The sequence below is a fragment of the Penicillium pulvis genome, assembly GCF_028828015.1.
Source record: "Penicillium pulvis strain IBT 33274 chromosome Unknown contig_23_segment0_segment0, whole genome shotgun sequence".
NCBI lineage: Eukaryota > Fungi > Ascomycota > Eurotiomycetes > Eurotiales > Aspergillaceae > Penicillium > Penicillium pulvis.
Window position 1 is genome coordinate 2,331,643 of NW_026643075.1, and position 26,503 is coordinate 2,358,145.

The 26,503-nt window shown below is 46.8% G+C and overlaps 13 protein-coding genes across 13 annotated transcripts; 6 read left to right on the forward strand and 7 right to left on the reverse strand.

Moving 5' to 3' along the window:
• Positions 1-2,585: 2,585 nt before the first annotated feature.
• On the forward strand, positions 2,586-3,893 carry N7503_005134 (Zn(II)2Cys6 transcription factor domain-containing protein; the record flags this gene model as incomplete). The annotated part of the gene is made up of 1 exon (XM_057064681.1): positions 2,586-3,893. The coding sequence occupies one exon, from the start codon at positions 2,586-2,588 to the stop codon at positions 3,891-3,893; it is 1,308 nt and encodes a 435-aa protein (XP_056922424.1).
• A 163-nt stretch (positions 3,894-4,056) lies between these two features.
• N7503_005135 (J domain-containing protein) lies at positions 4,057-4,881 on the reverse strand (the record flags this gene model as incomplete). Its single annotated transcript, XM_057064682.1, has 2 exons — positions 4,057-4,710; positions 4,768-4,881. The coding sequence occupies 2 exons, from the start codon at positions 4,879-4,881 to the stop codon at positions 4,057-4,059; spliced, it is 768 nt and encodes a 255-aa protein (XP_056922425.1).
• Positions 4,882-5,546: 665 nt separating this feature from the next.
• N7503_005136 (RTA1 domain-containing protein) lies at positions 5,547-6,522 on the forward strand (the record flags this gene model as incomplete). The annotated part of the gene is made up of 2 exons (XM_057064683.1): positions 5,547-5,733; positions 5,795-6,522. 2 exons carry the CDS (start codon positions 5,547-5,549, stop codon positions 6,520-6,522), a joined length of 915 nt encoding a protein of 304 aa, XP_056922426.1.
• Positions 6,523-7,347: 825 nt separating this feature from the next.
• N7503_005137 (uncharacterized protein) lies at positions 7,348-8,351 on the reverse strand (the record flags this gene model as incomplete). Its single annotated transcript, XM_057064684.1, has 2 exons — positions 7,348-8,150; positions 8,213-8,351. The coding sequence occupies 2 exons, from the start codon at positions 8,349-8,351 to the stop codon at positions 7,348-7,350; spliced, it is 942 nt and encodes a 313-aa protein (XP_056922427.1).
• Positions 8,352-9,665: 1,314 nt separating this feature from the next.
• On the reverse strand, positions 9,666-11,564 carry N7503_005138 (fungal specific transcription factor domain-containing protein; the record flags this gene model as incomplete). Its single annotated transcript, XM_057064685.1, has 3 exons — positions 9,666-10,734; positions 10,787-11,386; positions 11,455-11,564. The coding sequence occupies 3 exons, from the start codon at positions 11,562-11,564 to the stop codon at positions 9,666-9,668; spliced, it is 1,779 nt and encodes a 592-aa protein (XP_056922428.1).
• Positions 11,565-14,127: 2,563 nt separating this feature from the next.
• Positions 14,128-15,887, forward strand: N7503_005139 (uncharacterized protein; the record flags this gene model as incomplete). The annotated part of the gene is made up of 3 exons (XM_057064686.1): positions 14,128-14,376; positions 14,432-15,181; positions 15,237-15,887. 3 exons carry the CDS (start codon positions 14,128-14,130, stop codon positions 15,885-15,887), a joined length of 1,650 nt encoding a protein of 549 aa, XP_056922429.1.
• Positions 15,888-16,076: 189 nt separating this feature from the next.
• On the reverse strand, positions 16,077-17,061 carry N7503_005140 (uncharacterized protein; the record flags this gene model as incomplete). Its single annotated transcript, XM_057064687.1, has 3 exons — positions 16,077-16,226; positions 16,337-16,495; positions 16,546-17,061. The coding sequence occupies 3 exons, from the start codon at positions 17,059-17,061 to the stop codon at positions 16,077-16,079; spliced, it is 825 nt and encodes a 274-aa protein (XP_056922430.1).
• A 1,755-nt stretch (positions 17,062-18,816) lies between these two features.
• On the forward strand, positions 18,817-19,248 carry N7503_005141 (GNAT family N-acetyltransferase; the record flags this gene model as incomplete). The annotated part of the gene is made up of 3 exons (XM_057064688.1): positions 18,817-18,935; positions 19,015-19,154; positions 19,238-19,248. The coding sequence occupies 3 exons, from the start codon at positions 18,817-18,819 to the stop codon at positions 19,246-19,248; spliced, it is 270 nt and encodes an 89-aa protein (XP_056922431.1).
• A 1,555-nt stretch (positions 19,249-20,803) lies between these two features.
• On the reverse strand, positions 20,804-21,188 carry N7503_005142 (uncharacterized protein; the record flags this gene model as incomplete). Its single annotated transcript, XM_057064689.1, has 2 exons — positions 20,804-21,088; positions 21,144-21,188. 2 exons carry the CDS (start codon positions 21,186-21,188, stop codon positions 20,804-20,806), a joined length of 330 nt encoding a protein of 109 aa, XP_056922432.1.
• Positions 21,189-21,838: 650 nt separating this feature from the next.
• Positions 21,839-22,036, reverse strand: N7503_005143 (uncharacterized protein; the record flags this gene model as incomplete). The annotated part of the gene is made up of 1 exon (XM_057064690.1): positions 21,839-22,036. One exon carries the CDS (start codon positions 22,034-22,036, stop codon positions 21,839-21,841), a length of 198 nt encoding a protein of 65 aa, XP_056922433.1.
• A 700-nt stretch (positions 22,037-22,736) lies between these two features.
• N7503_005144 (uncharacterized protein) lies at positions 22,737-23,096 on the forward strand (the record flags this gene model as incomplete). Its single annotated transcript, XM_057064691.1, has 1 exon — positions 22,737-23,096. The coding sequence occupies one exon, from the start codon at positions 22,737-22,739 to the stop codon at positions 23,094-23,096; it is 360 nt and encodes a 119-aa protein (XP_056922434.1).
• Positions 23,097-23,389: 293 nt separating this feature from the next.
• Positions 23,390-24,513, forward strand: N7503_005145 (putative sexual development protein (LsdA); the record flags this gene model as incomplete). The annotated part of the gene is made up of 2 exons (XM_057064692.1): positions 23,390-23,749; positions 23,806-24,513. The coding sequence occupies 2 exons, from the start codon at positions 23,390-23,392 to the stop codon at positions 24,511-24,513; spliced, it is 1,068 nt and encodes a 355-aa protein (XP_056922435.1).
• Positions 24,514-24,795: 282 nt separating this feature from the next.
• Positions 24,796-26,093, reverse strand: N7503_005146 (polysaccharide lyase family 1 protein; the record flags this gene model as incomplete). Its single annotated transcript, XM_057064693.1, has 4 exons — positions 24,796-25,368; positions 25,428-25,524; positions 25,580-25,705; positions 25,759-26,093. The coding sequence occupies 4 exons, from the start codon at positions 26,091-26,093 to the stop codon at positions 24,796-24,798; spliced, it is 1,131 nt and encodes a 376-aa protein (XP_056922436.1).
• Positions 26,094-26,503: the final 410 nt, after the last annotated feature.

Sequence of the window (26,503 nt, forward strand, 5' to 3'; positions counted from 1 at the left end):
GCTGGTGATAGTCTTTTTGTTAGCGCTACCACTTACCCAACAAGGGGTTAAGAAGCGTGCTGTGGTATCAACTAAGAGTTTACCCAACTAGGTAGCAACCACCCGTAGATGTAATGTCTGAAATAGGCCAATTAATCGCAATGGAAAGAACTATGGCATCTCCTTGGTCAGACTATGTATATCTTACTGACGTTGAAATCTATTACCACTGGATATTTGAGAGGATTTACACCGCATACAGTATACAGTATGCGAGGGTTCCATTGCGATGAAGATCGAGGTCGATGCAAGATGACGCGGCCATTAGTGCGATTTTTCCGGCCTCTGCGCCCCCACTCTAAGATTGTCTTAGAATTAGGGATGTTGCGAGAAATCTCCCGGCTATCACCGATAATCAATCAGCATGGTATTTTTTTGACCATGAAGTGGCCAGAACTCGTTCTTGGTTGTTTGTTCTTTCCTTTCTTTTCTTTCAAGTTCTGGCTAGGCTAGGCTATTACTGTCAACCCCCTCTTAAGAATTTGTTTTCTTCTTCTATGCCAGTCCAGAGGATACTCATTCCATCATTCATCCGCCCTCAACCAGTCGCTACCCATGTCTTCGGAGACAGCATTAGAAGTTCAGAATGGGGCTTTTCCAAATCAGGATGCGAACTTGGCACGGCCATCACTGGATCTACCATTTCTCTTGACCCTGTCAGCAGTCTTCGTTGCCACCGCTCTTGTAAGTCCAGTCTGAAACTCTGACTCGCTTGTTCCCTTTATAATAATATTATCAAGGCTGTGAATTTGGATGGTAATATCAACGCAACACTTTCAGCTACTTTGAGAGAAGACGGAGGTGCTATTCGACTTCGCCTACGACAAAGATTCCACGGGGTTCCAATATTCATCTTCCATCGTTTAGCAAAGGTTGCAATACTTTCTCGATTGTCAGTGCAGGGTTCAAATTTGGTGGGCTGCTTCCTTTTGAATATCATGGCAGAAATGCTACTTTCAACGCTGAAAGTGGCCAATGTGCATAATATCATTTCTCAGCACTCGAAGGATACAATGATGATATCGACTTTCCGGTGCATCTTCAGTTTATCGATATGGCGTGAAACCTTTTCGGCCGCGCTTCTATACAGCATATGCTCAAGCATATGCTTTTACCTCCCCCTCCACATTGGGCGTTTGGTGTTCTTCGAAGCCGGTGACTTTATGTCTCATAGGAACTTGAAAATCGCATTTCTTATTGGTGTGATTTCGGTTCTCTATTTTGGGTTTGCGGTACCTGCATATGCCGTCTTCATCCGGGTGGCTGGCTCCACACTACCGTCGCAAAAGGGCGCAAGACATATGGCGGATAGAAATATCAGTATCTATAGGGCATGGCAGAGCTTCTCATGGTCAGCTCGAGTTAGTTTCTTTAAAACGCTTGCTAGTGTTCTGGCGACAGAATTTTGTCTAGGGTTCCTTATGCTTGTGTTTGTACTTCTTCTCTGTCATCCTGCACTGCACCAAGATGTTGCGTGTCTTTTTGCGAAGTATGCTGGATAGTATAAGCTGACAGAGAGCATTTTTCTCGGCAAATGTAACAGTTGCATCCACTCGGCGACAGCTAACTTGTGGAACCTACTTTGTTGCGTGGATTTTACCTTGGGTACGGCTAAGAGGTGGCTGAGGACTGTGCATTGTGATGGATCTGGCTCTATTCTTGTACTGTTCGTTGGACTTGAAATGATCACATGGCAAGGAAAGGTAGCAGACAAACAAAAGTATCATTGCAAGGTATCGCGTCAAACATTGGAACAAGTTCATGAACTCTTCCAACTAAACTTTCTCATATTTCAAGGCTGAGTGGTGAGGTGATGAATTGTAGACTACCGCTTTGAGCTCCCTGAGTGCTAGACTATTGGCACTTTATCAACAATTAGAAAAGGACACCCATATTCATTGTCAAGATAAGGTCAAATGGTCATGATGGATAATTATCCAAATGTCAAAGCCTAAGATCACTAGCCTGCCCAGTCCATTAGAGGAACCAACTTCCCGTGTTCCTTCTCTGTAGCCCGGAATTGTTTCATTTAATGGGAAAGTCAGTGGATTAGGCGCCTGGATTTCTTTTTTACGTCCTGAGCCACTGCGTGCGGTATCTATACGAACGATTACCGGTTTAAGAACTATCCGACGTCAACAAGGCATTATGTAAGCAGCAACAGCCCAAATCAGGCAATTTCTGCGTATTCGGATCTTGGTTCTGCAACATTTTCTACTAGTTAGCGCCGCCAATCTTGCCAGTGGTATTTGCAGTGAAATCAAACTATTTCAGGAATATTGGAAAGGGCAGCCACACCTCGGCGTTTATATTTGCGACTGAGAAGGGCATAAAGGGAACGAATACGACCCATCTTCTTTTACGAAGAAAATGGACCAAAAGCAAGTTCGGTCGCGGCGCACGCATCGGAAGTCGCGGGGAGGGTGCGTTAATTGTAAGAAACGTCGGATCAAAGTGAGTATATATGCGACATATCATCTTCCAAATCCTTTTCTGCACCTGTACCTTGTTGAGCCGCAAAGTAATTGGGCTTGCTCTTCACCGTCATGCGAGACTTCCTTCTCTCCTTATTCTGTTCCCAAGGACGATGGCACACCTTATTCGGAGTAGAAGATGACCAACTGAAAGATCATTTGAAGTGCGATGAAAAACGGCCATCATGCCTCAACTGTACCAACCACGACGTGGAATGTTCGTTCACCTGCAATGAACCGTCTACGACATTTTCAACTACGGAGACATCACTATCACCTCCTGAAGCACAGCCCCGGGCACAGAGATTCCGACCCTATCGCTATTCCACGGGGGAATTGAAGCAGACTTTCAAACTCTCCAAGCCGAAAGACCTGCCACCGCAACCACGGCCGCAACCAACGCAGTCCGAGGCGACCCAATGCGAACTCTCTCTGGATGAATCAACCGAGACTTTCTCGCTAGCTGATCTACAGCTCTTTCATCACTACACAATCTCAACATATAAGACCATGCGAGACGAAGGACAAGATATACACGACCTATGGCAAAGACATCTCCCTGAATGGGGCGTCGAGTTTCCTTCCATTCTACACCTGATACTAGCATTGTCAGCACTCCACTTGGCGCATAATAAGCCAGAACTACGAAATCAATATTTTGAAAGAGCAGACAATCGTTTCACATTTGGTGTCCGTTCAGTCACATCCGTTCTCTCCCAAGTCAATGACGACAATTGCCAAAGGGTCTACATGGCAGCTTCTCTGATTTGTTTCATCTATTTCGCGAGAGGCCCAAGAGCGGGCGAGTACCTCGTTTTTAGTGACAGCGGCCCATCAGAATGGCTAGTCCTCTTGAACGGAGTTAAACTTCTCTTATCTTCCCATCATGTGAAAATATTCAGTGGACTCCTTGAGCCAACCGGCGATAAACCTTCATACACAATCACTCCTGCGATGCGCAGCGAACGTCATGAACATATGGTCCACCTTCAGTCAGTGCGGCGGCTCATCGAAGAGGAGGCTTCAGATGCGGACGAGCGGGAACTAGGCATGTCTGCTATACAAGACTTGTTCAATATCATGAATGAGTTCTATGAGAGGGTATCTGCCGGGAAGAAAGGTGTCTCGTTGATGGATCTGGTGATTGGATGGCTTTATCGCCGACCTGAAGAGTTCGTGCATCTTTTGGAACTGAAACAGCCTCGAGCTCTAGTAATACTTGCGCACTGGGTGGTTCTGTTGAAGTATATGGAGTCGGCGTGGTTCATCGAAGGCTGGTCTGAACATGTAATGATGGGAATATCGGGCTCATTACATTTGGATTACAGTCCTTGGATAGAATGGCCTTTGCGGAAAGCCCATCGGGATCAATTTGCATGAACTAGTATTACCGAGTATCATAACGCATATCTATAGAATATTGTTATTTTTTTTCCTTGCCCAATTGTTGTAGAACAGTAAACCTGCAAATCATAGATTTTCCTTCAACCGACGGGTCATGGGACCCGTTTCTTGTACTTCAACGAACAACCGCAGAGAGATTTTAGAACTCCGAAGCATTTGACTGATGAAAATAGCTATTTGCTCCTGTGGAATTTGTCTGGGTTGAGGACCAAGTCCAATATGCCTGACGGCTTTTCTCTCTCCTTTCTGCAAGCAATCTTTCCATTTCCTGTCGCTTAATCATTTCGAGCCAGTCCTCTTCGATCTTTCGTATGTCTGCTTCGATCTTGCTCTCAGCAGCATAAGCAGAATTAATCCTCGCCGTGAAGTTTTCATTTCCCTTCAATTTGAGATAAATACTCTTCTCTTTTGTACGTTGTTGTCCAATCAGCGTATTGATGTCGGACTCTTGTTGTTGCTTCCGTTGTGCAATTTTTGCAGCCTTGCCTGGCAGAAAGAAGTAATTGATCCATGAGTTTAGAAACCATGTCTCCTCGGTAGCCCTGTCCCTCATCATTCGTTCTTTCTCTCCCTTTTTACTGTCTCTCTCAGCGTGTAGTCTGATCAGATCCTTTTTTGCGTTGGCTAGAACGAATTCTGCCTCCCTGCGCTTATACACCTGCTGTCGAAGCTGTTTCTTTAGCCCTGCTATCTTCTGATCCTTAATTCGCCCTGGAAGTATCGTTGATTGGTATAGTTTGTTGTATTCTTGGCGCATATCGGGATCATAAAGGTGATCGTACGCTTCTTTAAGCTGGTTACAACTGCATAAGTCATAGTTCGCACTACAAAAATTGGTAATTAAGCTTACTAGTTGGAATTCGGCCTTTGCATTGGGCACATGTATTTGACGGTCCGGATGCTTGACCAAAGCTATTTTTTTGTATGCTGATCTGATCTCGGCCGAATCTGCAGACTGGGACATCCCGAGGATCGCATAATAATCGTGGACTGTGACAGGTGCCATGTATAAGCTTACTAAGTCAAACCAAGGCGAATCTCAATAAACAGCGGATAGAAGGAAGTGGACGGATTCGCGGAGTGGAGATCGTAGGCGGAGAGAAAGGAGGGGAAAAGCGTTAGGGGGAATTTGATCAAGGCGGGGCACTGAGTTGGCAGCTATTATTTATGTTGATAATCTAAGCCACATGTCTGGTACATAAAGTTACTGGGTATGATTGGAAGATACAACACTAGCCGCTGGACAGGGATAATGCAGAACCCCCCGGCAAGAGTGTCTTGGCAGTCTGGATCCAAAAAACAGTGTAGGTGATGACACTGAATTCTTGAAGCACTGTAACATTGAAAATTATGGCCCAGTTCTATAATTAATCCTGTTGTCTGCCTGAACCATGAAATATCTAAGGAAAATGGACATGACCCACAAAAGAAAAGCTCAGTATGAGGTTATCGTAAAACGCCCCACACTTCTCCACCCGTACTCGTACAGACATTTCCTAGTTTGGCACATAGAAATAGATCGTCAAACAAGCACCTATTCATCTCCTCATAAATAGGATCCAATTGCTCAGATTCTTGATCAAAACACCCCATACTAAGCCATTGAAATTTCAAGTTCAACACTCAAGAATGGATATCGTCTTCCACGCCGGCGTAAACGGCTCAAGCCCCTACGTCGACTTCTACCCATACGCACCATCAGAGACAGCCGGATATGCCTTTATGGCCATATTCGGGATCTCGACTATCGTTCACATAATTTTGACTATTCCCTTCCGCGCTGCATACTTTATTCCCCTGGTCTTGGGCGGTTTATGTAAGGACCCATCTCTCTCTTTCTTCGATGTACCAAGACTCCAGTCTAACACGAGAGATAGGTGAGACATTCGGCTATTACGGACGAGCATGGGCGCACGGAGACAGAACAGATATTGGCGCATGGGCATTACAAGAAATGCTCATTCTCTGTGCCCCACCACTCGTATCAGCCACAGTCTACATGGTCCTCGGTCGTATAATCCTATCCTTCAACGCAGAACACCTATCCAGCATCCGGCCCAAACGCCTCACACTCATCTTTGTCTTGAACGACGTCCTCTGTTTTTGTACACAGCTCGGTGGAGCAGGTGTACAAGTAACGGGTGATGCGGAAATCATGGATATAGGCAAGAAAGTCGTATTAGCGGGTCTAATCTTCTCACTTGTCGTCTTCGGTTTTTTTGTGCTGGTTGCTGCCAAGTTCCATCGGAGACTTTTGAGAAACCCGCCGCCATTTTTGTTGGTGAATAATGATCTTAATTGGACGAGGTACATGTGGGCAATGTATGTTGTCTGTGCTGCTATTATGATTCGGAATCTGGTTCGGACTATTCAGTTCGGGGCGAGTTCGAAGGCAGCTGTTAATACCAGTGAGGTGTATATTTATGTATTTGACGCGGCTATGATGTTTGTTTCGCTGCTTGTTTTGGCTGTTTACCATCCTGGTTTGCTTATCAAGAAGGCGAGGAGGCTTGTGAAGACGGATTTTGAGAGGCTAAATTCACCGGACATGATGGCTGAAAATGTGCCTTTGACTGAGTACAAGCCTGCTTCGATGACGAGATGAGGTTGCACTGGCTTGCATTCTTCCATTCTTTTTCTTTTTCTTTTGTTACAGTTATGTTACTATTATTGTCGGAAATGCGGTTGGATCTATGGGGCGTTTGGCACAAGGGTATATTAGATGAGATAGAATTTTATTGTTTTGCAGTTACATAAGATTCATCCCTTCCAGACCATGATACATTAGAGCTGTATATACATTCAGAGAAGGAAGGGGGACGGGGGGGGAATCTATCTCGAATGATCATATGTTCAACTCAGGATTTGCGCAAGGCAATGAAGTTTTGGGATCAATAAGTCTATTGAAAGAGCTTTGATCTTTCCCTCGACCTCGTCTGGGCCTTAGCCTGGAGGAATCATTGACCATCTTGGGACGAGATTACGACAAATGTTGAGAGCTCATGATTCTCAAGGTGGCATGGCTGGACATCTATAACCACACCTAGACAGCTCCTAGAGGTAGGGTACAAATTCTCGTATCATTTTCAAAAGTTCAGAATCATCATTGTATGTGGATATCTATGTCTACGTACACCAACCAAACCAACCAAACCAAATGACAGGAAATTTCATTAGTAATATCCATAGGACGCTAAACCAGAGCCGTCCGTCAATCCCATCCGTGCACGCCAGCCCAGGGGAGATAAGAAGAGAAAAGAAAACCTCGTTTCAGACATCAAAACACATAAATGGCATGGCAAAATTCCGAATACCAAGGGCATTCAATCAATGCCAAGAAAGAAAAGGGGGATCAAAATATGTAGATATCCCGAAGCGCGTCCCTCGCCGTCGAGAACTTAGTCAACATGAATTATAAACATATTGTCACTTAGAACCACATTATCCCGACGACCAGGCCGATCACCACTGCCATACAGCTACCCTGGAGCTCCGATGAGTGCCGGCCAGCAGCGTCGGTAGACTGGTCGTTTGAAGGGGGAAGAGTTTTGTTCGCAGACATGCAAGTGCATTCTTCGATTTCAGGTTGAGTGTCATTTTGAAGGTGGATTAAGGGTGTAGGTGTGTGACTGTCGACCAATTTGGAGGGCAAGAAGGTTGATTGAGCATAACTTGTACCCCACCGGACCAAGCGCTGGAAATTGGGTTTCGGGGACTCATTTGCAAGCTCCCAAAGGCCGCTGGCCGCCTGGCAGGCCTGCTGCCACATGTCGGTGAAAGGAAGCTTCGGAGTCAAGTCCGGTGGGGGTGTTGAGGAGATAGAATCATTATGCAATGGGGGTGTGGTGGTGGGATTTGAGTCGTCAATTGAAGCCGGGAGAGGGGCGAGATTAGGTGTAAGAGTTGGATCAGGAGTAGCTCCGGTTGACACGCTGCGGGTGGAGAAGGGTGTGAGGAATTGATAGTCGTCTAATTGTTGGATGAAGTATGTGCGAAAGGCGCGGGCTCTCCGACTGAAGAGGAATGTTGATTCAGCCGGATAGGAAGAGCGAGACCTATTTTCCACAGACGGCGTCTCGCAAGAGATGGTCGGCGCGCCGTTGGCAAGTCGCGCAGGCCGTGAAAAACGGTCGAGACGCGGTCGAGACGGTGCAGCCAGGATCCATGGAGTGCGATCGCTGGGTGGTGTGTCTGAAGAAAGCTCGGCGACGTTTTCCTGGATGAGAGGAACTTCTAAAAAACATAACTTATTAGCTTGAGGTGATTAGGCGTCTTGTAGAATCAATTGCACTTACGTGCTTTGCCAATAAGGTGTGTGAAGTCGGCAAGCTTCAAACTGTAAATACTCGGTAGTGAAGGCACCAACGTGAGTAGGGAGAAGATGATCAGGGCCAGGAGTGGCAGCGCGCCCGGTTTATCCAACCCGGGGCGCATCGTCGAGCTTGCCGGTCGACGCCGGAGGAGGTATTATGAGAATGAAAATGCAGGTAGCATGTATGCCATGGGGTGAAATTCAGGGATTCAATGTTTGGAGGGATTTTCACGGGGACGCGGGATCGTCTAGACCCTCTCGGTTCGCGCCAGGGGGTTAGGTGGACTGTGCTGATTTCGTGCTAACCTCCCTAAACTTGAAAGATGTGAATACTTATAAATTTAAGGCTGATGGATAAATGAGGGGGGGAAAATAGATCCAAAGAATGGAGATCCAGCTGTCAGTGTTATCTTGGCAATTTTTCTTATTTTTTCTCTTTTTTTCTCCTCAAATGACGTCGATGACGGTCGCACAGAGTAACGGCTGCAACCAGCCGATTCGTCTCATGATTCATGCGCCCAACTCTATTCTGCGCTTTCATTATAGACCTACATGCAGCTATAATTCTTATCTATAACCTATAAAGATGGGAATGTCAAGCTTTGACGTCTTTTTGAGTTTTTCGTGATAACTTCCAAGAATGTTGCCTGAGGCGGGTAATCCCTTTCTATGGTAGAGACGGTGGGAATTGGCCCCTTTTTGATCTAAACCATATATGGTATAGGGCTTGTGCCTGTCGCTGAAAACCAAGTAAAATCGACCATTCGACCGGGAAACAAGTTCCTGGTGATGTGAGCCAAGGATCCTTTCCTAGCAACTACCGTGTACCCATCCTAGATCGGTAACTGATCGACATCTGACCTGCATTGACCGTGCGGGCCAGTCCGTTGACAGGATTCCCTTATTCAGGAAGGAGATTTAGATGCGAATAACTCCAATATTGTGGCGATAATTCATCGTCGCCCTGTAAATTTAGAAATGTGGAGAGCCAGCACAGGCCAGGAACAGGCACAGGCACATACTAGTATACGCGAGGGGCAATGGTTTCGGACGTAATCCGGATTAAGTCGGTTGGCCGGGGACTAAAATGCCCAATCTCTTCATCATCATGTTTTTCTATCATACCCTATACCCACACATGAGCGTCATACATATCGGAGGTGCGATATTTTTTTCAAATGTGCAAATTCAGGTACGACCTTCCCCATTAGAGTTTTGTTCTTGGATCGCATACCGAATTGTCCCAGTCTGCAACTATACCCACTAATAGTATACCATTGTAAACTCAATTGATTGAACCGATTAGACATTGAAATGTTCAACGTAATTCATTGTTTCAATAAAGCCTGGCAATCGATCCTGGACCAGCCAACCCCGTTTATAATCATAATATACATCATATGTCTGATCGGACATCCGTCTTAGTCTACACCCATCTATGCCATCAAATCCCCAAACGCCGCATTATCATGAAACAGCCACGATCGGCCTGGTGATGCCATAAATGACGGCAACCAGTCAGGCAGTGGAAAGAAAGAATCTCCTCGAACTCCTTGGCTAGCCTCTCCCCCATGACTATGCAGTGAAACCAATGCATGTTCCAGCTGAAATTGACCAGCTCCATACTGCCCCGCCACAAGAGACCCCGAGCTCAGCGTCCCTCCGCCGTGGGCATCCAGTATTTCACCGGCGCGGAACGAAGCTCGCAACGCATCATGAAGAACTTTAAGCACATTCACGCTCTTCCTTGCGATCGCCTGTCGAGAACTCTGTCGACAAAGCAGACCATATCCTTCAAAGAACGCCAAGTAGTTACGTGCTAGATCAGGGTCCGTAACGAACTGAATACCATCTACAGTGAGAATTCTCTCATCCGCCTGGGTTGATAGTAAACAAACACCCAGATTTGCGAGTGCTTCAACCAAGCATACGGGCAGGAAGAATAATTTCTCTGTCGTGCCTCCTTCTTCATCGCCAAGGAGCATGTATAAACTACCGACCGACGAGATAACTTTGCGAGTTGTTTCCATCAAGGTTCGGCGATGAGCGAGCGCAAGTAGATCACTTCCATGCTTCAAGACTGGGCTCTTCTGCTGCTGGAGACTTCTGCATGGGTCGGCGAAGGCTTTGTAAAGGCCGGCTTTCGTAGCCCAGATACAGAGGTGGAGCGTCTCCCTCTTGCCGGGCAAGGCGGAGTCAACGGAATCCCATGTGGTGTCCGGATTTTCTAACCAAAATGCATGGGGAAGTTGATCGATGATGACTTGTTGGAATCTTTGTGAGAAGTCGGCGATTACAATGGAGTCGACGCGATCATGTTGCCAGGATGGTGGGCTCATAAATGCTGTTATGAAGCGGGCTAATTTCATGACGAATACTCGATCGGTGAATGGGGTGAGGACGTAGGGGGTGATGGTGAAAGCTTGGAGGTTATCATGTGGTGGTTCGATATCAAAATATCCTTCGGGAATGAGCGGCCAGTGTCCGAAAAAGGAAGACATGAACCTTGAATATGGTTAGTTGAGTGTTTCGGTAGAGATTAGACTGGTGCACCTACCGGTCCCATATGTATAGGTTCCAGAAGGTTCGTCTGCGAATTTCCATCTCAAGCTCTGTGAATGGAGCACCTGGGTCTTTCAGATGCAGTCCAATCTCGTGTGCATCCTTGACAGTCGCGCTGAGAATGGACCAGCATTCTCGGATCCTCGCATGGGCCTTCAGGTAGCATACGTGGTAGAAACGATGCTGAACAGTCACCAGAGAGGGCTTCTTGGACTGTAATGACTTATCAATCTCGTCGGCTATGGAATAGAGCCATTGCTCAATGTTATATGGGGATGTCTTGATTATTCCTTCTGTGGGGAACTTCGAATGTGGAAGACATTGGATGCTGACGAGGCAGATTCGGATCACCAGCAATCCGAAATTCATATCATCATCCGACATAAGTGTGTCTCCTGATATGTTGATTTGCTCCTGTTTGGTCCACCACGCGTTATAGTTGCTCTGAAAGGATGGCGGGTGGATCATCTCGTGGACTCGGTTCATCTCCTTAAGGAACATGCCAATCAGGAAGTCCACCACGGGCCGATCCGGCCATAATCTGCGACGTCGAGGTGAGGGAATCAGACTGTCCCTGGATAATGAAGGTGAACTTCTGTTGTTCCCACATTGTTAGGAGGACTAAGGAGTTGAGGGGTTGGAGGGGTGTTTGTGTTGACGAACTGTGTATAAATAGTTGGTGACAGGAATGTGTTTGTTTGTGGTGATGTATATCCTCGGGCTTCCAAAGCTCCCAAGCCCGTATCGTTTGAGTCTGATTCATGGGAAGACATGGTAGTCGAAGTGTCCCTTTCCTCGCTCCCCTCGAATGCCGAGTTCGGTCTTGGTGCATGGTGAACACGACGGCCTCTGGCGGCATCTCTCACCGGTGGGAGATTAGAATAGACACAAAGATATTCCACCCCACGACCTATACAGTGATTGCATGGCGTCTCACGATTGCACTAAAGAAAGAGAAGTAGGATTAGTTTGCCTTTCTTCTCCGAGACATGTGACTAAAAAATATGTGCACCTTTTGCTTTCTGCGATTACATTCCAAACATGATTTAATCGGCTTTCGACGAGTTCGCTTGTCAGATTGCATATTCCCGCGTCATCAATATGAGAAACAAGACAATAATCAATTCTATCCAGTGAGATCCGTAATCAGGTCTTTAGTATTGCGAATGTAAGCGCCAAGACTCAAAAAGAAAACGCCCCCATCTAAGATTTACCCCGGCACAGCTTAAACCACGTGTGCTCTGTCGATGTCGAAAGTTAAAAGGTTTAGCTCAACTCCCATTGACTAGTTCTCGCCCCAATTTAGCGTTTCGTTTCATCTTCCAGAATGGTAATCTTCAGACGACCAGTCAACTAATGATATCATGCCACCCAAATTCGTAAACCGTATCGGCCCCAACAGCCACAATTCTATTTATTTACACCTAAAGCTTACTTTTTACACGGTCCTTCTGTAAGATTCTGGAAAAATTGCCAACTTTGGGCTTAGTGATAAGCCATTGAAAGCGCTTACCAAGTATTCAAGTATGGGGGCGTTGACCTTGTGGATCCCCGGTCGAATCGGGATCCGCAAATACTGGGGGCCATAACCATTGGCCGTAGTACGGTCGGAATATGTCCGGCGGCGCTAACACCACCAAAACCAGATTTTTTTTTAAGTGCTTGGAAGACGAAAACTCCCATTTTGTTAATCGCGGGACTAACCGGCCGAGAGCGATGTGATCAATCCCGTCGATGTGGTACAATCCCGCCGGGAACCGAGCCGGTGCTGAGCCACTTCTCGCCTGATAGGGGAAATGCAGCTAGACCCACGGCATTGGGGAACTTGCAGACCCATAAAGGATTCCTTTTCCGTGGTTTTTATTGGTGGCATAATGCTGACGATGGCGAGTCAATCTTACTTTAAATGCTAACTTGAATAAGGAGAGCTTTGCGACATCGGGGAGATGTTCCAATAATGTGGAACCCGGGATCTCCGAGTTCAAGGTGCCCCAAAAGATCAAGGGTTTTTTCCAAGGTTGTCAGGATCCATGGATGCTTCCAATATTCCAAATACTAAGAGATCTAATCTTGAACTCTTTCCAGTCGGAGCGTAGAAAACATTGGACATGCTTAGGTCACAAGTGTTGTAAGGCTGAAGTGGTCAATTCCAGATTACCTATGATCTTAGAGGCAAACTTTCGAATACCTCACTCAATAAGCAAGATAGAGGGAGCAATTTACGGGTGGCGTTATGGTTTATATAATTGCCCATAATGCAACCAGTCACCTTTTGACAGAGATCTATCGTGTTATTTCTAAACTAGGCGAGTAACCGACCGTTAATCTCAATGCTTATTTGTTTATTCCCGACTCTAAGCCCGAAAACAATATCTAATTATAAATTTTGTAGTTTGTCCCCCAATATTTCGGTGTACAAGCATTAGAATGCTGAGCATATTTTTGTGCAGTCGCGAATCTTCTATATTGATCTCCACAATGCTCCGGTCCTACTGCAAAGCATTTGTGGTTAGACTGCCCAGCTGATATACTAATTAGATCTCACTCAAGTTGGCTGACCCTACCGGCGGAAACCCCCAGGGACTGCATACGTCACTACATTCCAGTCCAGTCAAGGGATCTCCCAGGTACATCATAGCCCTGGAGGCTCAAAATCATCCTAGCTTTAAAAGAGCTCCTTTCCCCACAATACATAACCCTGGAAACTACAACGTAGTACATAATTCCCTTCTTTTCTAGGGACATCCGACAACCCAGTCATCTCCCCTTGAAAAGTTTCTCCCTTCCAAAAGTCCTTGCAAAAATAGCCACTGACAGAAGTTCACAGACCTGGGGGAGTCAACTAACCCAACGAAGGTTTACTGACTATGGTCACGGACCTCATTTCCCGATCCGCCCTGGTAAATCTGCTCACATATCGCACCATCTGACGTGCTGCCAATTAGAGTTACACAAAAGTAACCTCGGAAGACGTTACATATTCCGGAATTTTGGAAACATTTGAGCTTAATCCAATAAACGTGGGGATATCACTGTTTATCATCCCTTGATTTCCCACAATCACCAACCCCCCTTTAATTGATATCCCTTAAGCCTCAAGAATGCCGAGCACAGACCCCTTTCCAAGGCCCGAGGCATCTATGATCCCTTCATCCTTCCTAGCTATCCCCACCGGAGCTCTCAGAATGGACACCCTTGTGTATAGAACATGGCCTTCAAAGCTCAGGCATGAAACGTTTTCGGGATCCGAGCTGCCTCGAGCACAGAGGTCGGTACATACAGCGTTCAGGATACGAAACAAGCGACACGATAACGACCACGACAACAATTTCCCAAATGGGACGGCCGATGATATCGCAGAGAAGCTTCGATGTGGAGTCCAAAACAACGCTCGATCGCTTTTCGAGCGCTGAAAATTCGTACAACCCGGCGCAAGAGAGCACGCTTCAGCTGTTTGAGTCTGACTCTCTTTCTGAGGAACAACAATGGCGATTTGGGGTCCGGGATTGGTTGGTCTTTATTTGCATTGTCATTTTGGCTATGATGGATGCTTTTGATTCCACAGTTATGATCACTGTGTTGCCAGTGAGTTAAAGATTGCCGAACACCTATATGCATATTGGAACTGACAAGCGAAAAGGATCTAGCGAATGTGTTCAATACACCACTTATCAGCACGCTTTGGGTTAACACAATCTACCTGGTCGCGAGCGCAACTAGTCAACTATTCTTCACGATGATGTGCGATGTATTCAGTCTCGGACCCGTGTGGATCGTTGCGGTCGTATGCACCACAATCGGAACCGGGATATGCAGTGGCTCGATGTGTCTGATTGAGATTGTGGTCGGTCGGTTACTACAAGGTATAGGCGGAGGCGGCGCCCTGGGCCTATGCTTCGTTATCATGGAGGAATCGGCGCCGAAATCGATTCATTCACGATACTCATGTTACATCCTCCTCACTCGTCTCATTGGGTTCATCCTCGGCCCGATTGTTGGTGGCTTATTCGTGGATTATACGAGTTGGACATGGGCTTTTTACTTCAACTTCATATTTTGTGCGTTGGGTCTTCTTGCGATTCCGTTTGCTGTGGATCTGCGCGTATCCAAGAATATCCCGCTGCGGAAATGGCGTGTTTTGGACTGGACTGGCGGTGCGATGGCTTCGTTTGGCTTGGCTGCTATCCTTGTTGGTATTAGCTGGGGTGGTGTCTCATATGGTTGGGACCAGTGGCAGACTTTGGTCCCGGTCGGTCTCGGGATTTTCGTGATGCTGATACTTGCTTTCTACGAGTCGAAGTATGCAGTACATCCGCAATTTGGGAGGCGGGTTTTTCGAGATTTGCCCACTATCATGGCGTATGTCGGGTGCTTCTGTCATGGTTTTGTTGTGAGTCTCGCAATTTGTCTAGTCTCCGATAATTATCGCTAATACTCTCGCGCAGATATTCTGTCAGTTGCAGTTCTTCACGTTTTACTTTCTCTGCACACGATACTTCTCCGCGACACTCTCCGGTGTCGCGCTCTTCGCCATCACTGGATTTGCAGTCACGCCCGCTGCAGTGGTTGGCATTCTACTCGCGAATGAGTCAAAGTGTTCCAAATGGATTATTTCCGGAGGATGGATCCTGACCACCCTAGCAGCTGGCTGCTCGATTCTCCTCGATCGCATCACACCCACAGTTGGATGGGTGATTCTCCTTTTGACATTTGGACTGGGTCACGGTCTGTTACTTTCCAGTTACAATATTCGCGTCCAGAGCATACCCAAGAATGAAGAAGCGGCTCTCTCCACCAAACCCATTACCATTTCTCTCTTCATGCGGGCATGGGGTATGGCGGTTGCTGTTCCTATTGGGGGTATTATCTTCTTGTCCTGCTTTGGGAATGAGCTGCAGAGCCTTGGACTGGACTGGGATGTCATCAACACAGCAAGAGGGTACATAGTTCTGATGGATCAGACCCAGATGTCTGATGGTGAAAGGGATATCATTAAGGATGCCTCTGCATCTGCCTTGCAGGTCGTCTGGGAGGTCATTGCAGGGGTGTCTGCCTTGGGTGGTATCTCGTCTATATTCTTGTGGAAGAGGCAATAAGCCGAGATAATTCATGAACATAATTGAAGCTATCTGTGTTCATTCCAGCATCTCCTCATGTCGATCTGTCTTTCATGAATTCTTGCATTCTGTAGGCATCGTGGCCTTGGGGTAGTAATAAAGTAAAGAGCATGCCAGCAAGCCTCGGGTAATGATAAGCAACCAATCGACGAAGCAACACTAATGACATCAGCCGTTTAGTCTTCCCAGCTCTTGGTTCTTCATTTCCTCCTGCTCATCCAGCCGCTCATGAACAACGGACTCCCGACCACCCTTGATCTTTTCCAGCCTCGCAACCGATCCTTGCCAAGATCCTGAAGTGTCTTCCTCTCCACTACACTGTACTGACTGGGATCCTTACGATCGAAATTGAACGGCTCATTTAGCGACACTGGCGGATTGGGAATTATTCGGGGAATTCTCAGGCTGTTGGAAGACTGTGAGTGTACCATGAATGGATGAAGCAGAATCACGTCTCCCACTTGGCCAGTCATTTCATGGAAATCCTGACACTTTTCCAGAATCGAGTCGTAGAAATCGCCCTTTGGCTTGCGGAACTTCCACCCACGGGGAATCATATAAGGGGATACACCTCGAGGATTGTCATACTGAAACAATTATCAGTGATAAGGTCACATGTGAATACAAAGCATTTTACCAAAAAGCGAGCCATCTGCTTCACCGAATCGGCACAAACCATCGTTCCACCCCCATGCTCCTGAATGTCACTGAACAGGGGAATGACCAGCAGCCCCTGCTCCGGCGAATCGAGAAAATGAACAAAAAAGTCTCCATCAACATGCCACTCCTGTAGCTCAGATGGATGAGGCCACTTTCCTTCCATCTCGGGTGTGCCAAGATTCACAATAAACGCATCATTCCAGGTCGCCGAATGCTCGGCGATACGACTCTCGCCACCAAGTAGCTCACAGATGGCAGACCATGCTTTGGGCGCAAACGTCTTCACGGACACTTCTTTGTGCTCGGGCATATGTGTGCATTCGGTTTTCCAGGTTGCCTTGTCTGTCGGGGAGAAGCCGAGTCTTGTCCACACATCGGCGGTCCATGCGGCTGCCTTGTCGCGGGAAAAGCATTCTGGAACGCGCACGTATCCATACTGCATGAAGTGGGTAACTTGCTCGGGTGAGAGCTTGTACTGTGTATCAGAGGCCATTTTTGTGGTTTGTGTGACAATGTGTCAAGACTTGATTAGAATGTCATGCGTTTGTTGTCCCTTCCTCAGTTCGCGCTGACAAAGCATTTATGCAGATGTGTGGTCTCTAGTCCTGCATTCATGCGGTAAATCGACCTACTTGAATGGAAATTGGAGCTAATGTGAAAGTTCAAGAATTGCTTTGGTCTCAGACTTGCTGGGTCGGGTTGTTATGGGAAGTCTCAAGGCTGGCGGTTAAGTTAGACCAATCAATTGAGTAGATTAACTTACCTCACTTGAACTCGAATAGACCAAATCAACAATCTATCCAGTGAGAGATCAAATGTTCGACAATTTCCATTATCTGCATTTGTCGACGAAGTATTTACGAATTCTAAGAGAGTAATCTAGACTAGATCTTGCCTGGAAACTATTCTAGGGCTCTAATCATTCAAGTCGGAAACATGCGGTCAGGTGATGAATTCAGTCTTGTCATAGGTATTGAAGTAGTTCCGAAGATCCGATCTTGATGTTGTACTGCACCGCAGTACCTCATGATTTCAGTAAACCAAGACAGTAAAAGTTTGCTTATAGGGCTTGAAACACAAAACTCCAGTTTAATTTTCAAGTAACACAGCTTGTTATTACTGTTTTAAAGTAACCTGATACAGGTTAGCGTGGTTTCTGGTACGGACAGAAATACATTCATGTAGTGGGTCTTCACATTCCCGAGGACAAGCTATTTTCCAGTCTCTATTACAAGTCTTTTCGAGGAGCCAGAGGAGACCAGGAAAAGTAGAATTCAGAATGGAGAGGCGCACTTGTCCAGCTACAAAAGGGGCGATGACGCGGTTTTGCAGCTTAGCCAATTCCAGCCACTCGCTTATTTCTGCTAGTCTGAGATGCCTTATCAGCATTCATAACCCGAGATCATGTAGACTATTTTACTGGCTAGTTAGATATTAAAATTGGAAAGAAAAAAAAAGAAATCTGCGAGTCGAAGGATCCCAGTCCTGACTTGCATTTCATCGCTTCGCAGTATATCAACCAGAATCGTATTCACCATGGCAGCCCTGGAGCCTCAAACCTACCAACATGAAACGAGAATTTTTGATCATCTGGCTGCACACTTGCCATCTCCTATCGCTCTTCTACGTCGCATTCAGCATGGTATTGCCTACCCTTCTTCAACCGCCAGAATCTTGGTAAATTTCCCACCGAGATCGTCACCCCCGCATAGCCAGCCCTGGCTGGTCGCGCGAGTAGATCTTTTTCGCAGCTGGGAAACCCAGATTTTTCTATACTATAGCTTCGAGGCAGAGCATAGCTTAATACCGGCTTTCGTTCCTGTCCCTACTGATCCTAGGCAGACCGGGCCTCGGCAGGCTTGATTTCGGCGCACAGCCAGATCTTCTGTCCACACATGATGGGAAGAACGGAGATGAAAAGAATTGCAAAGCAGTAAATTATTGATCCAGGAACTTTACACTTGATTGCGAATGACACAGACTTTGGGTATTCGGACTTGCCCCATGGCTAGTACGTTCTGTTTACCTGCGGAGAAATGACTCAGCCTGATTATTAACAGGCTATTGGTTGGTCATTTTGACGGAAGCACTAATTGAGTCCTATTAATCAAAGGCAACTGACTCATTATATATAGATAACTCATTGCATATAGATGACTCATCTTTGCCATATCAAAGGTTTTGTTTATTTGAAGCACTTGCTTCTCAACCATACCTCGTTGTATTTTACCTTATTTTCTCTTTAGCAATGGAGCCAATTCCCCCCTTAGTTTTCCGGACTGAGCGTCTCGAACTTCGTCCACTCGTAGACAGCGACGCGGAGGGAATGTACGATATCCGGTCTAGAGAGGAGACAATGAAGCATAGGTACGTATGATCAGTCTCCTACAGGATTGGATATGTCTTGAACAAGTGAAATGGAAGTTATTTACTGATTCAAAAATAGCTTCAAAAAAGTCTCTGATATAGATATCTCAGATACTAGGGAATGGATTCGGGCGTTCTCAACTTCGAATCTAAAGATCGCATACGCGGTGAGGGAAGTACATACACACACCATGTCAGTATCTGATAAGGAGGGTAAGGGTAAGATATTCCAATCTAAGATCGCTCTATTTCCATCTCTACAATACACCTTTGTCTACATACAGTGCTGATTCTACTGATAGGCGCATCGTAGGATCACTTTATGTGGGGCTCGAGCGAATTCAACGTGCAGAACACCTTAGATGGGAACTGGGCTATACATTTCACCCTGACTTCTGGGGGAAGGGATATGCGACTGAGGCCGTACAGGGGCTTGTGAAGAAGTGGTCACGGATTTATGAGCTAGTTCTTGCTCCAACAGCACTAAGTACCACGACAGAGTTGATTGCGATTGCAAGGAAGGCGAATAAAGCCAGTATTAATGTCCTGGTCAAGAGTGGGTTTGTACAAATAGGGGAGTTTGTGGGTGTATATGGCTCGGTGTGTGTACTTTTTAGTGTTTTGAATACGTCGGCAACGTGATTTGAGTTTATACAGTACAATGATTTCTTCTATTAGATCCAAGAATTAATCAAATAGTGAAACATCATCATAACCAAGCTTCTCATTGCTTGATTGTCTAAAGTTGGGTCTCATCACTTAATATGGGCTTGGACACTGGGTGACCGGTCTTGTAGGGGTGGGGAAAGTATAGTTTTTAGGCATTCTAATTGGTTAGTGGTACTGATTAAGCAAATTCCTCAGCAAAAAAAGGTGTGCAAAGAGTGAGTGTGCTAAAAGCGGAAGTTTTGTATGTAAAATCTAGAAAATGTGGGTCCATCCAAGCAACTTATGTGCTATGAGCGGGAGTGTGCTAAGGGCGGGAGTGTGCTAAGGGCGGGAGTGTGCTAAGGGCGGGAGTGTGCTAAGGGCGGGAGTGTGCTAAGGGCGGGAGTGTGCTAAGGGCGGGAGTGTGCTAAGGGCGGGAGTGTGCTACGGGCGGGAGTGTGCTAAGGGCGGGAGTGTGCTAAGGGCGGGAGTGTGCTAAGAGCGGGTGTGCTAAGGGTGAGAGTGTGCTAAGGGTGAGAGTGTGCTAAGGGCGGGAGTGTGCTAAGAGCGGGAGTGCTAAGGGTGAGAGTGTGCTAAGGGCGGGAGTGTGCTAAGAGCGGGAGTGCTAAGGGTGAGAGTTGACTGTACTAAATCACTACGAATTCAGTATCAGGATCAAAAGTGAGCTCTAAAGTCTAGATTTAGAAGTGAGTCTGTATATCACCACATCTGCTGGTAAAATACGGCCACACTGTCCATAAGAGTGCACGCGTCATTGGATATACTGATAGTCCCAACCTATGGTTTGCTTTCCTCATACAGAGCTGCAGTAGGGCATCCACTCGGCCTATAGGTGCTGGTCCTCGATCCACAAAGCGGGGTGGGGTATGGATGAAGGTAGTGGTCAAGAGCCCGATAAATCTTCAATACCATTGACGATACACACTAACAGTGTGGCAGCTTCCGAGCTACATATCAGTATTTCTTGCACGGCGATTCCACGTAAGTCAAATCTGCTGCGGTTCAAAAAGCGAGCAGGTGGTACAGCAAATGCTCATTTGTGGGATGTATTGAAGATTTGAATCATGATATCCGTGGACGTGGATGTGGTTTATGAATAGCTAGTTTCTTTCACCTGAATTGAAGTTGAAAATTGGATTCAAAAGTACCAAATACGGACAAGCGAGGTAGGACCTCCATCATCTCAACGCGTCCTATGTTTATTTACTTTTCTCTTCCAAGCCGTCTTCTGTCCTTTCCTCCTTCAGGCCTTCTTTCCCAGTGTAGCCTTGTATAACCGGCCAAGCCCATTTCATCATTTGATCAAGCTTGTCATGATATTGAGATGAGTCGATAAGGTCAAGATAGTCCACCTCTGGTGGCGACCTGACTGCGAAAGGTGCGAAGTCCACTAGTCCGGTGAAATGCACCTTCAACTTGATTCCATCAAAGTAGGCATGAAGTAGGCGCCAATGCCCATTGTCATCGAGTATTTGGATCAGCCTCTAGACTCAAATATTAGTAAAAACTGTTGGCAAAATATATATAAACACTACAAACCGGTAATATATGGTGGAATATTGTCGGGCTTTCCCCATGAGGCATGGCGTGTAGTCTTTTTCTTTGTGCCCTCATTGAATCTAGGATCTCATCAATAACTGCGACTACTTCGCTGATTGAAGGTATTCCTTTATGGCAATCGTGAACATAAATATCGGTCATTCCATGACTTGGAGACTGTGAAGATAGCGTGCTATCACTTGCTGTATCGTGGACTAAGCTAGAAGGAGTGGCTTGGTTGACATTGCTCTTAACGCCCTCATTAAGGGCTAGGTTATCAGCCATGTATCTTATCCCGCGTGAGAAGAAATCAGTGTGCCTTTTTCTAATTTGTCCTCCAAGGTAGCTTAAATAAGCCTTAGCATTCGATTTCATCCATAATAAAGTATAAACTTACTCCTCTACTAGCCAGCCATAGCGCCTTTCTCTAGAGTAGTTAATTGCTCATTAGATATAAAGGGGACAGCGGCTTCGGGCTAACTATTAAGATCGACTTACTGTTTACCCATGATACGGTCATATAGATTCCTCTTTAGCTCAGTAGCGTAGAATCTTGGTGTTAACCTTACGCACGTCGGGAACCATACTTTAATAAGAGAAAAGTCGTACTCCATGCTCGAATCACGGTTTCGTCCCTCGCTAATCATTGGGTCCTCCAGCCCATCTGATTTAAAATCGCGACAACTTGGAAATGATCAGCGAGGAAGAAAGTAAAGAGTGTCCATGTCAGCAGCAGTAGCAGTCCCAGCGTTGACATCCAAGGAGCAGAAGTCGATACTGAGTCGCTCAATCATCTCAGAAGGTACTGCTTCAACTCTTAAGTTCCAAAGCGATTCACGAATATCTTCCAGGCGACCGTAACGATCAATTAGCTGAATATATAGGGGCAGCATCATGAGCTTGAAAACACTCTCAGCTCATCAGAAGATCAATAGATGGTATACTAAGAGAAAGAAAATCGAGTAGGTTGAGGTTATTTAGTAAGATTCCTAAAGTATATCTCCGTCACATAATGGTTACTGAATAGGCTTAGTTTGTCTCCTGCCTGCACAGACGATGCCATAAAGATCTGTATATCCACCGAGAATAGCATCATACTTACCACCACTACACACAGACTCCTTCTGCGTAGCCATGCATATTGAATCTTTTTTATTCATCATATAATTCATCATGTAAGTTACGTCACGAAAAGTTCACTATAAACTGCTCTGATATATTAAACGTAATGATCTTGCTTATGGTATGGGTTCATGATTTACATCATGCCATGGATGTCAAGGGCCAGAGATGATAACATACATGATAACATACATAATAATATACATAATGATCTGATGTGAATATCATGATGCCTGATGCTGACCAGCAACGAACAGTGGTGTACCCGATGTGATAAATCCGGCCATGACATCTCGTCATGCTAGGCTCAAGCCCGCATTGATATGTCAATGGCCATGCAAATGATAGGTGAGCTGGCGGTCGCGAAGATCGTTTGTTCTCCTTGAAATGAGGTTTGAACTGTGTGCTAACAAGTGATGAAAGCAAGCGGAGAATGCCCTGAAAGCCTCGGGGAAGAGGGAGATTCTCCCGATGTCGAAGCGCCTTCTGGAGAGGGAAAACGAGCACGCCACAGGGGGTGGCAACAACGCCGCGATGAAGCAAGAAGTGATCAGTCTACTCCCGGACCCGAAGCCGACTCTGCCCCCGCGCCCCTGTCTGTCCCCGCGCTTGAGCCCGATCCTGCTCAGGGCCCTCAGTCTACTTAACAGCCTACGCCTGGCCCTGAAACCGACTCTGCCTCCGCACCCAAATCTGCCCCGGGCCATGAAGCTGACGATTCCCCTGCGCCAGAATTTGTCCCTGTCCCGGAGCCCGAGCCTGTCCTTGCGCTCGAATCTACCCCCGATGTTGATGGAGCTGAATAACGGAAAAATGGTGGAGGGCCGATGACTGTACAGTCTGGCTACACAATTCTTAAACTAAAATTAGCCCATCATTGCACAGGTCACATTGTACAACACCATGAGTCACTATTTATTGACTCTGCATACCCATGGCTCAAGATGCTCTTTCCCCCGATGCTCCTTCCTGACCTGGTCTGAAGTGTCCGTCCACTTCTGAAGTTCGCCTTGTACTCTTATCTCTCCAAGTCACCCACCCATTATTCACACTTGGGATATCCGGTACAGATTAGCTGCTCCGGTGCTTTACTTTTTATCTCCCCCTTTCTCTCCGCTATCACCATGCGTCTTTTACTCCCCGTCATTGCGCTACTTGGTGTAGCTTCGTCCGTCTCTGCAGCTCCCGCAAAAGCTCCACGAGCAATCCAACATGAGCTCCCCGATGGCATGCCCTACCCAAGCCCAAGCGAGTTGTCGCTCATCGAGCAAGCCGCTCATGGCACACTCCCAAATGGCCCACCCCCAGCTGTCATCAGTAACAAAGGTATCACCAACCTCCAGCTGATCGCATTCAACGAGCTCTTTGAAGTGGCTTACTTCCACGAACTCCTCTTGAACATCACCGAAAATGTCGACGGCTACCGCTTCACTGATACGGGGGATCGTGACTTCGTAACCGCAGCCTTGAGAGCCATTCTGGCAGTAAGCATGTTCGCACAAGATGTGTATGTCACCGGTGCTGATTACCCAATCCACAGCAAGAAGAGCTTCATGCAATTCGTGCGAACAATGCTCTCGTTCACTTCAATCAAAAGCCTATCGAGCCGTGCGATTACGTTTTTCCTGTTCAAGATTTTGACTCCGCCATCGCGCTCGCCTCTACCTTCACAGACCTGGTTCTCGGTACGCTGCAAGATGCGGTCGAGCGTTTTGCCATAGGTCAGGATGTCGATCTTGCTCGTGAGATCGCTTCCGTTATTGGCAATGAGGGTGAACAGCAAGGCTGGTTCCGGGTCATGCAGGCTCGTATTCCTAGTGAACTTTCTTTCCCCACGACCTCGGATCTCAACTTCGCATTCACCGCTGTGCAGGGCTTCACCGTGCCCGGTAGCTGTCCCAATATCGATGAGATCCCACTGCGTACATTTGAGGACTTGAAAATTCTCACGAAGCCGAAGACCGAGTCGCAAAATCTCACTTTTGCTTTTGAGGATAAAGACAACGAGGCCGAGCACCTTTTATGGATAACGTACATCAACCAATTGAACTTGCCGGTTGTTGAACCTTTGCATGTCGTTTCGAAGAACGGCTCTCTAATTGAAGCAACCGCACTGTTCCCGTATGACGACCACGAATTGAATGGATTCACCATTGCCGCTGTGACCACGAGTGATGGTCCGTTTGATAACGCGAACTCAGTTGCCAAGTGGACGCTTGCGGGACCTGGACTCATTATTGTTGATTGATTGGATCGAAGTATGATTGGCTGGTCTAGTTGCATGTTATCATTAGTGGATACTTGTACCTGAACAGGAGCCGAGCCCCAGTCGAGCACTAGCTTAATTATCCCATTACCAATGAAAGGAACTATTTATTTGCACTGCATCTTCGCAAATTTGATAATAAAGATTGGATTAAAGAATGGAAAAGTCCCTACAATACAAGCACCACTATCTCACATCTCACTCCACTTCGACTTCATCCTCCACAGATAGATGCCAAAGCCTCAAACAACCAAAGTTGGTTGTTTACAGGTTACCCTGACCAGCATTGGCCTCAACATTGGCCACAACCTCAGTGTAGGCAGTAGCAGAAGCAATGTTCTTGCCCTCAAAGTCAGACAGGAAACCCTCATCAGCCTGGCTGAAAGTACCGGACGATCCAAATCCGTTGATCTCGCAATCACGTCCGAGGTAGGTGGCGCAAATCTCGTTAACGCTAGTGCTAGGAGAAGTGAACAGCTCTCCATCAATGGGAGACTCAACAACAGTATCGATGTTCTGGAAAACGTTGCCCTCGGCGAGGACGTAACCACCGGAACCGATCTCGAATGCGTGGCCGGAGTTGTCGTACCAGTAGTTGTTGACGGCGTGCAGGAGAGTGTTACCCTGGACCTTGGGGCTACGTCCGCTCGTGTGGTAGATGTAGTTGCCCTTCAGGGTGACGAGGTCGGAGTCACCATCGAGGTAGATACCCCAGTAGGTGTAGCCGTCACAGGTTGCGGAGTAGTCAGTAACACCGTTGATGTAGTTGTTGGTCAAACTGATGCGGTTGTCGGCGGAGGTACCGAGGACGTAGTGCTGGCGACCGATACGGGCAGTCTGGGACTGTTAGATGGATGCTTGTTTTTAAGGTTGTGGTATAAGGGACTTGGACTTACGGTAACGTGGTCAATCCAGATCAGATCGGCCTCGTCGATGGTGATGGCGTCACCACCCCAGACGTACTCGGCGTTGATGTCAGTAACAGCAATGTTCCTGTATAACTGATTAGTCAAGTGGATTTTATGGGCTAAGGAAGCTCATCACGTACTGGATGATAATGTTCTCAGCACCGCTGACAATACGGAGACCACGACCCTTGATGATACCGGCAGTGCCCTCACCAAGAAGGGTCTTGTCGGAGGCAACAGTGATACCCAGGATACCAGCGTTGTCGCTATAAACAATTAGCAATGCAGTCCAGCCACTGGTTCAGGATCCAACACATACTAGGTAACGGAAACGCTGGGAGCATCGGGCTCGTAGTTGGTACACCAGTCATCCTGGTTGATAGCAACCTGGCAGCCAGAAGCAGTACCCCAAGGAGCACAACCAGTGGAGGTAGTGGTACCCTCAGTACCAGTGAAATCGAAAGTCTTAGTAAGAACAATCACGCGAGCCTCCGAGTCACCAAGGTACGAGACCAGCTCGTCAGTGGTAGTCGGGTAAACAGCAGTAGCATCACCACCACCAGTGGTTCCCTCGGCGAAACCCTCAGCGGAGCCGGAAACACTGACAGCAGCAGCGTGGGCAGCAAAAGCCGCCAAAAGAGCGGTATACTTCATATTGAACGAAAGAATGATAAAAAAAAGAATGGAAAGAGTGACAATTGTGTAGAAAAAAAAATACTATGCAGGGGGTGTGTCAAACAACTTATATAGACATTGGAAACAACTGACTCGCAAGTCTCATCGCACATACTTCGGAAGCAATGGAAGATTCAAGTTCTTCTGACTCCACTTAGCGTGGCTTGATCCATCAACGCGTCCTGCATGAATCTCCCAACTGTCACCGGCCACACATGGCGATTTCCCGACGAATCAGAACTAGGCATTTGGCCCAGATGACTGAATTACAGGGGTATAATGTTTCCACATTATGCGGAGTCAGGAAAAACATCCAGGGCAGGACGATATCCCGATGGAATGATTTCGCCGTGTTGAAGCACCAATCACAAGGTGGGGATGTGAGAGTC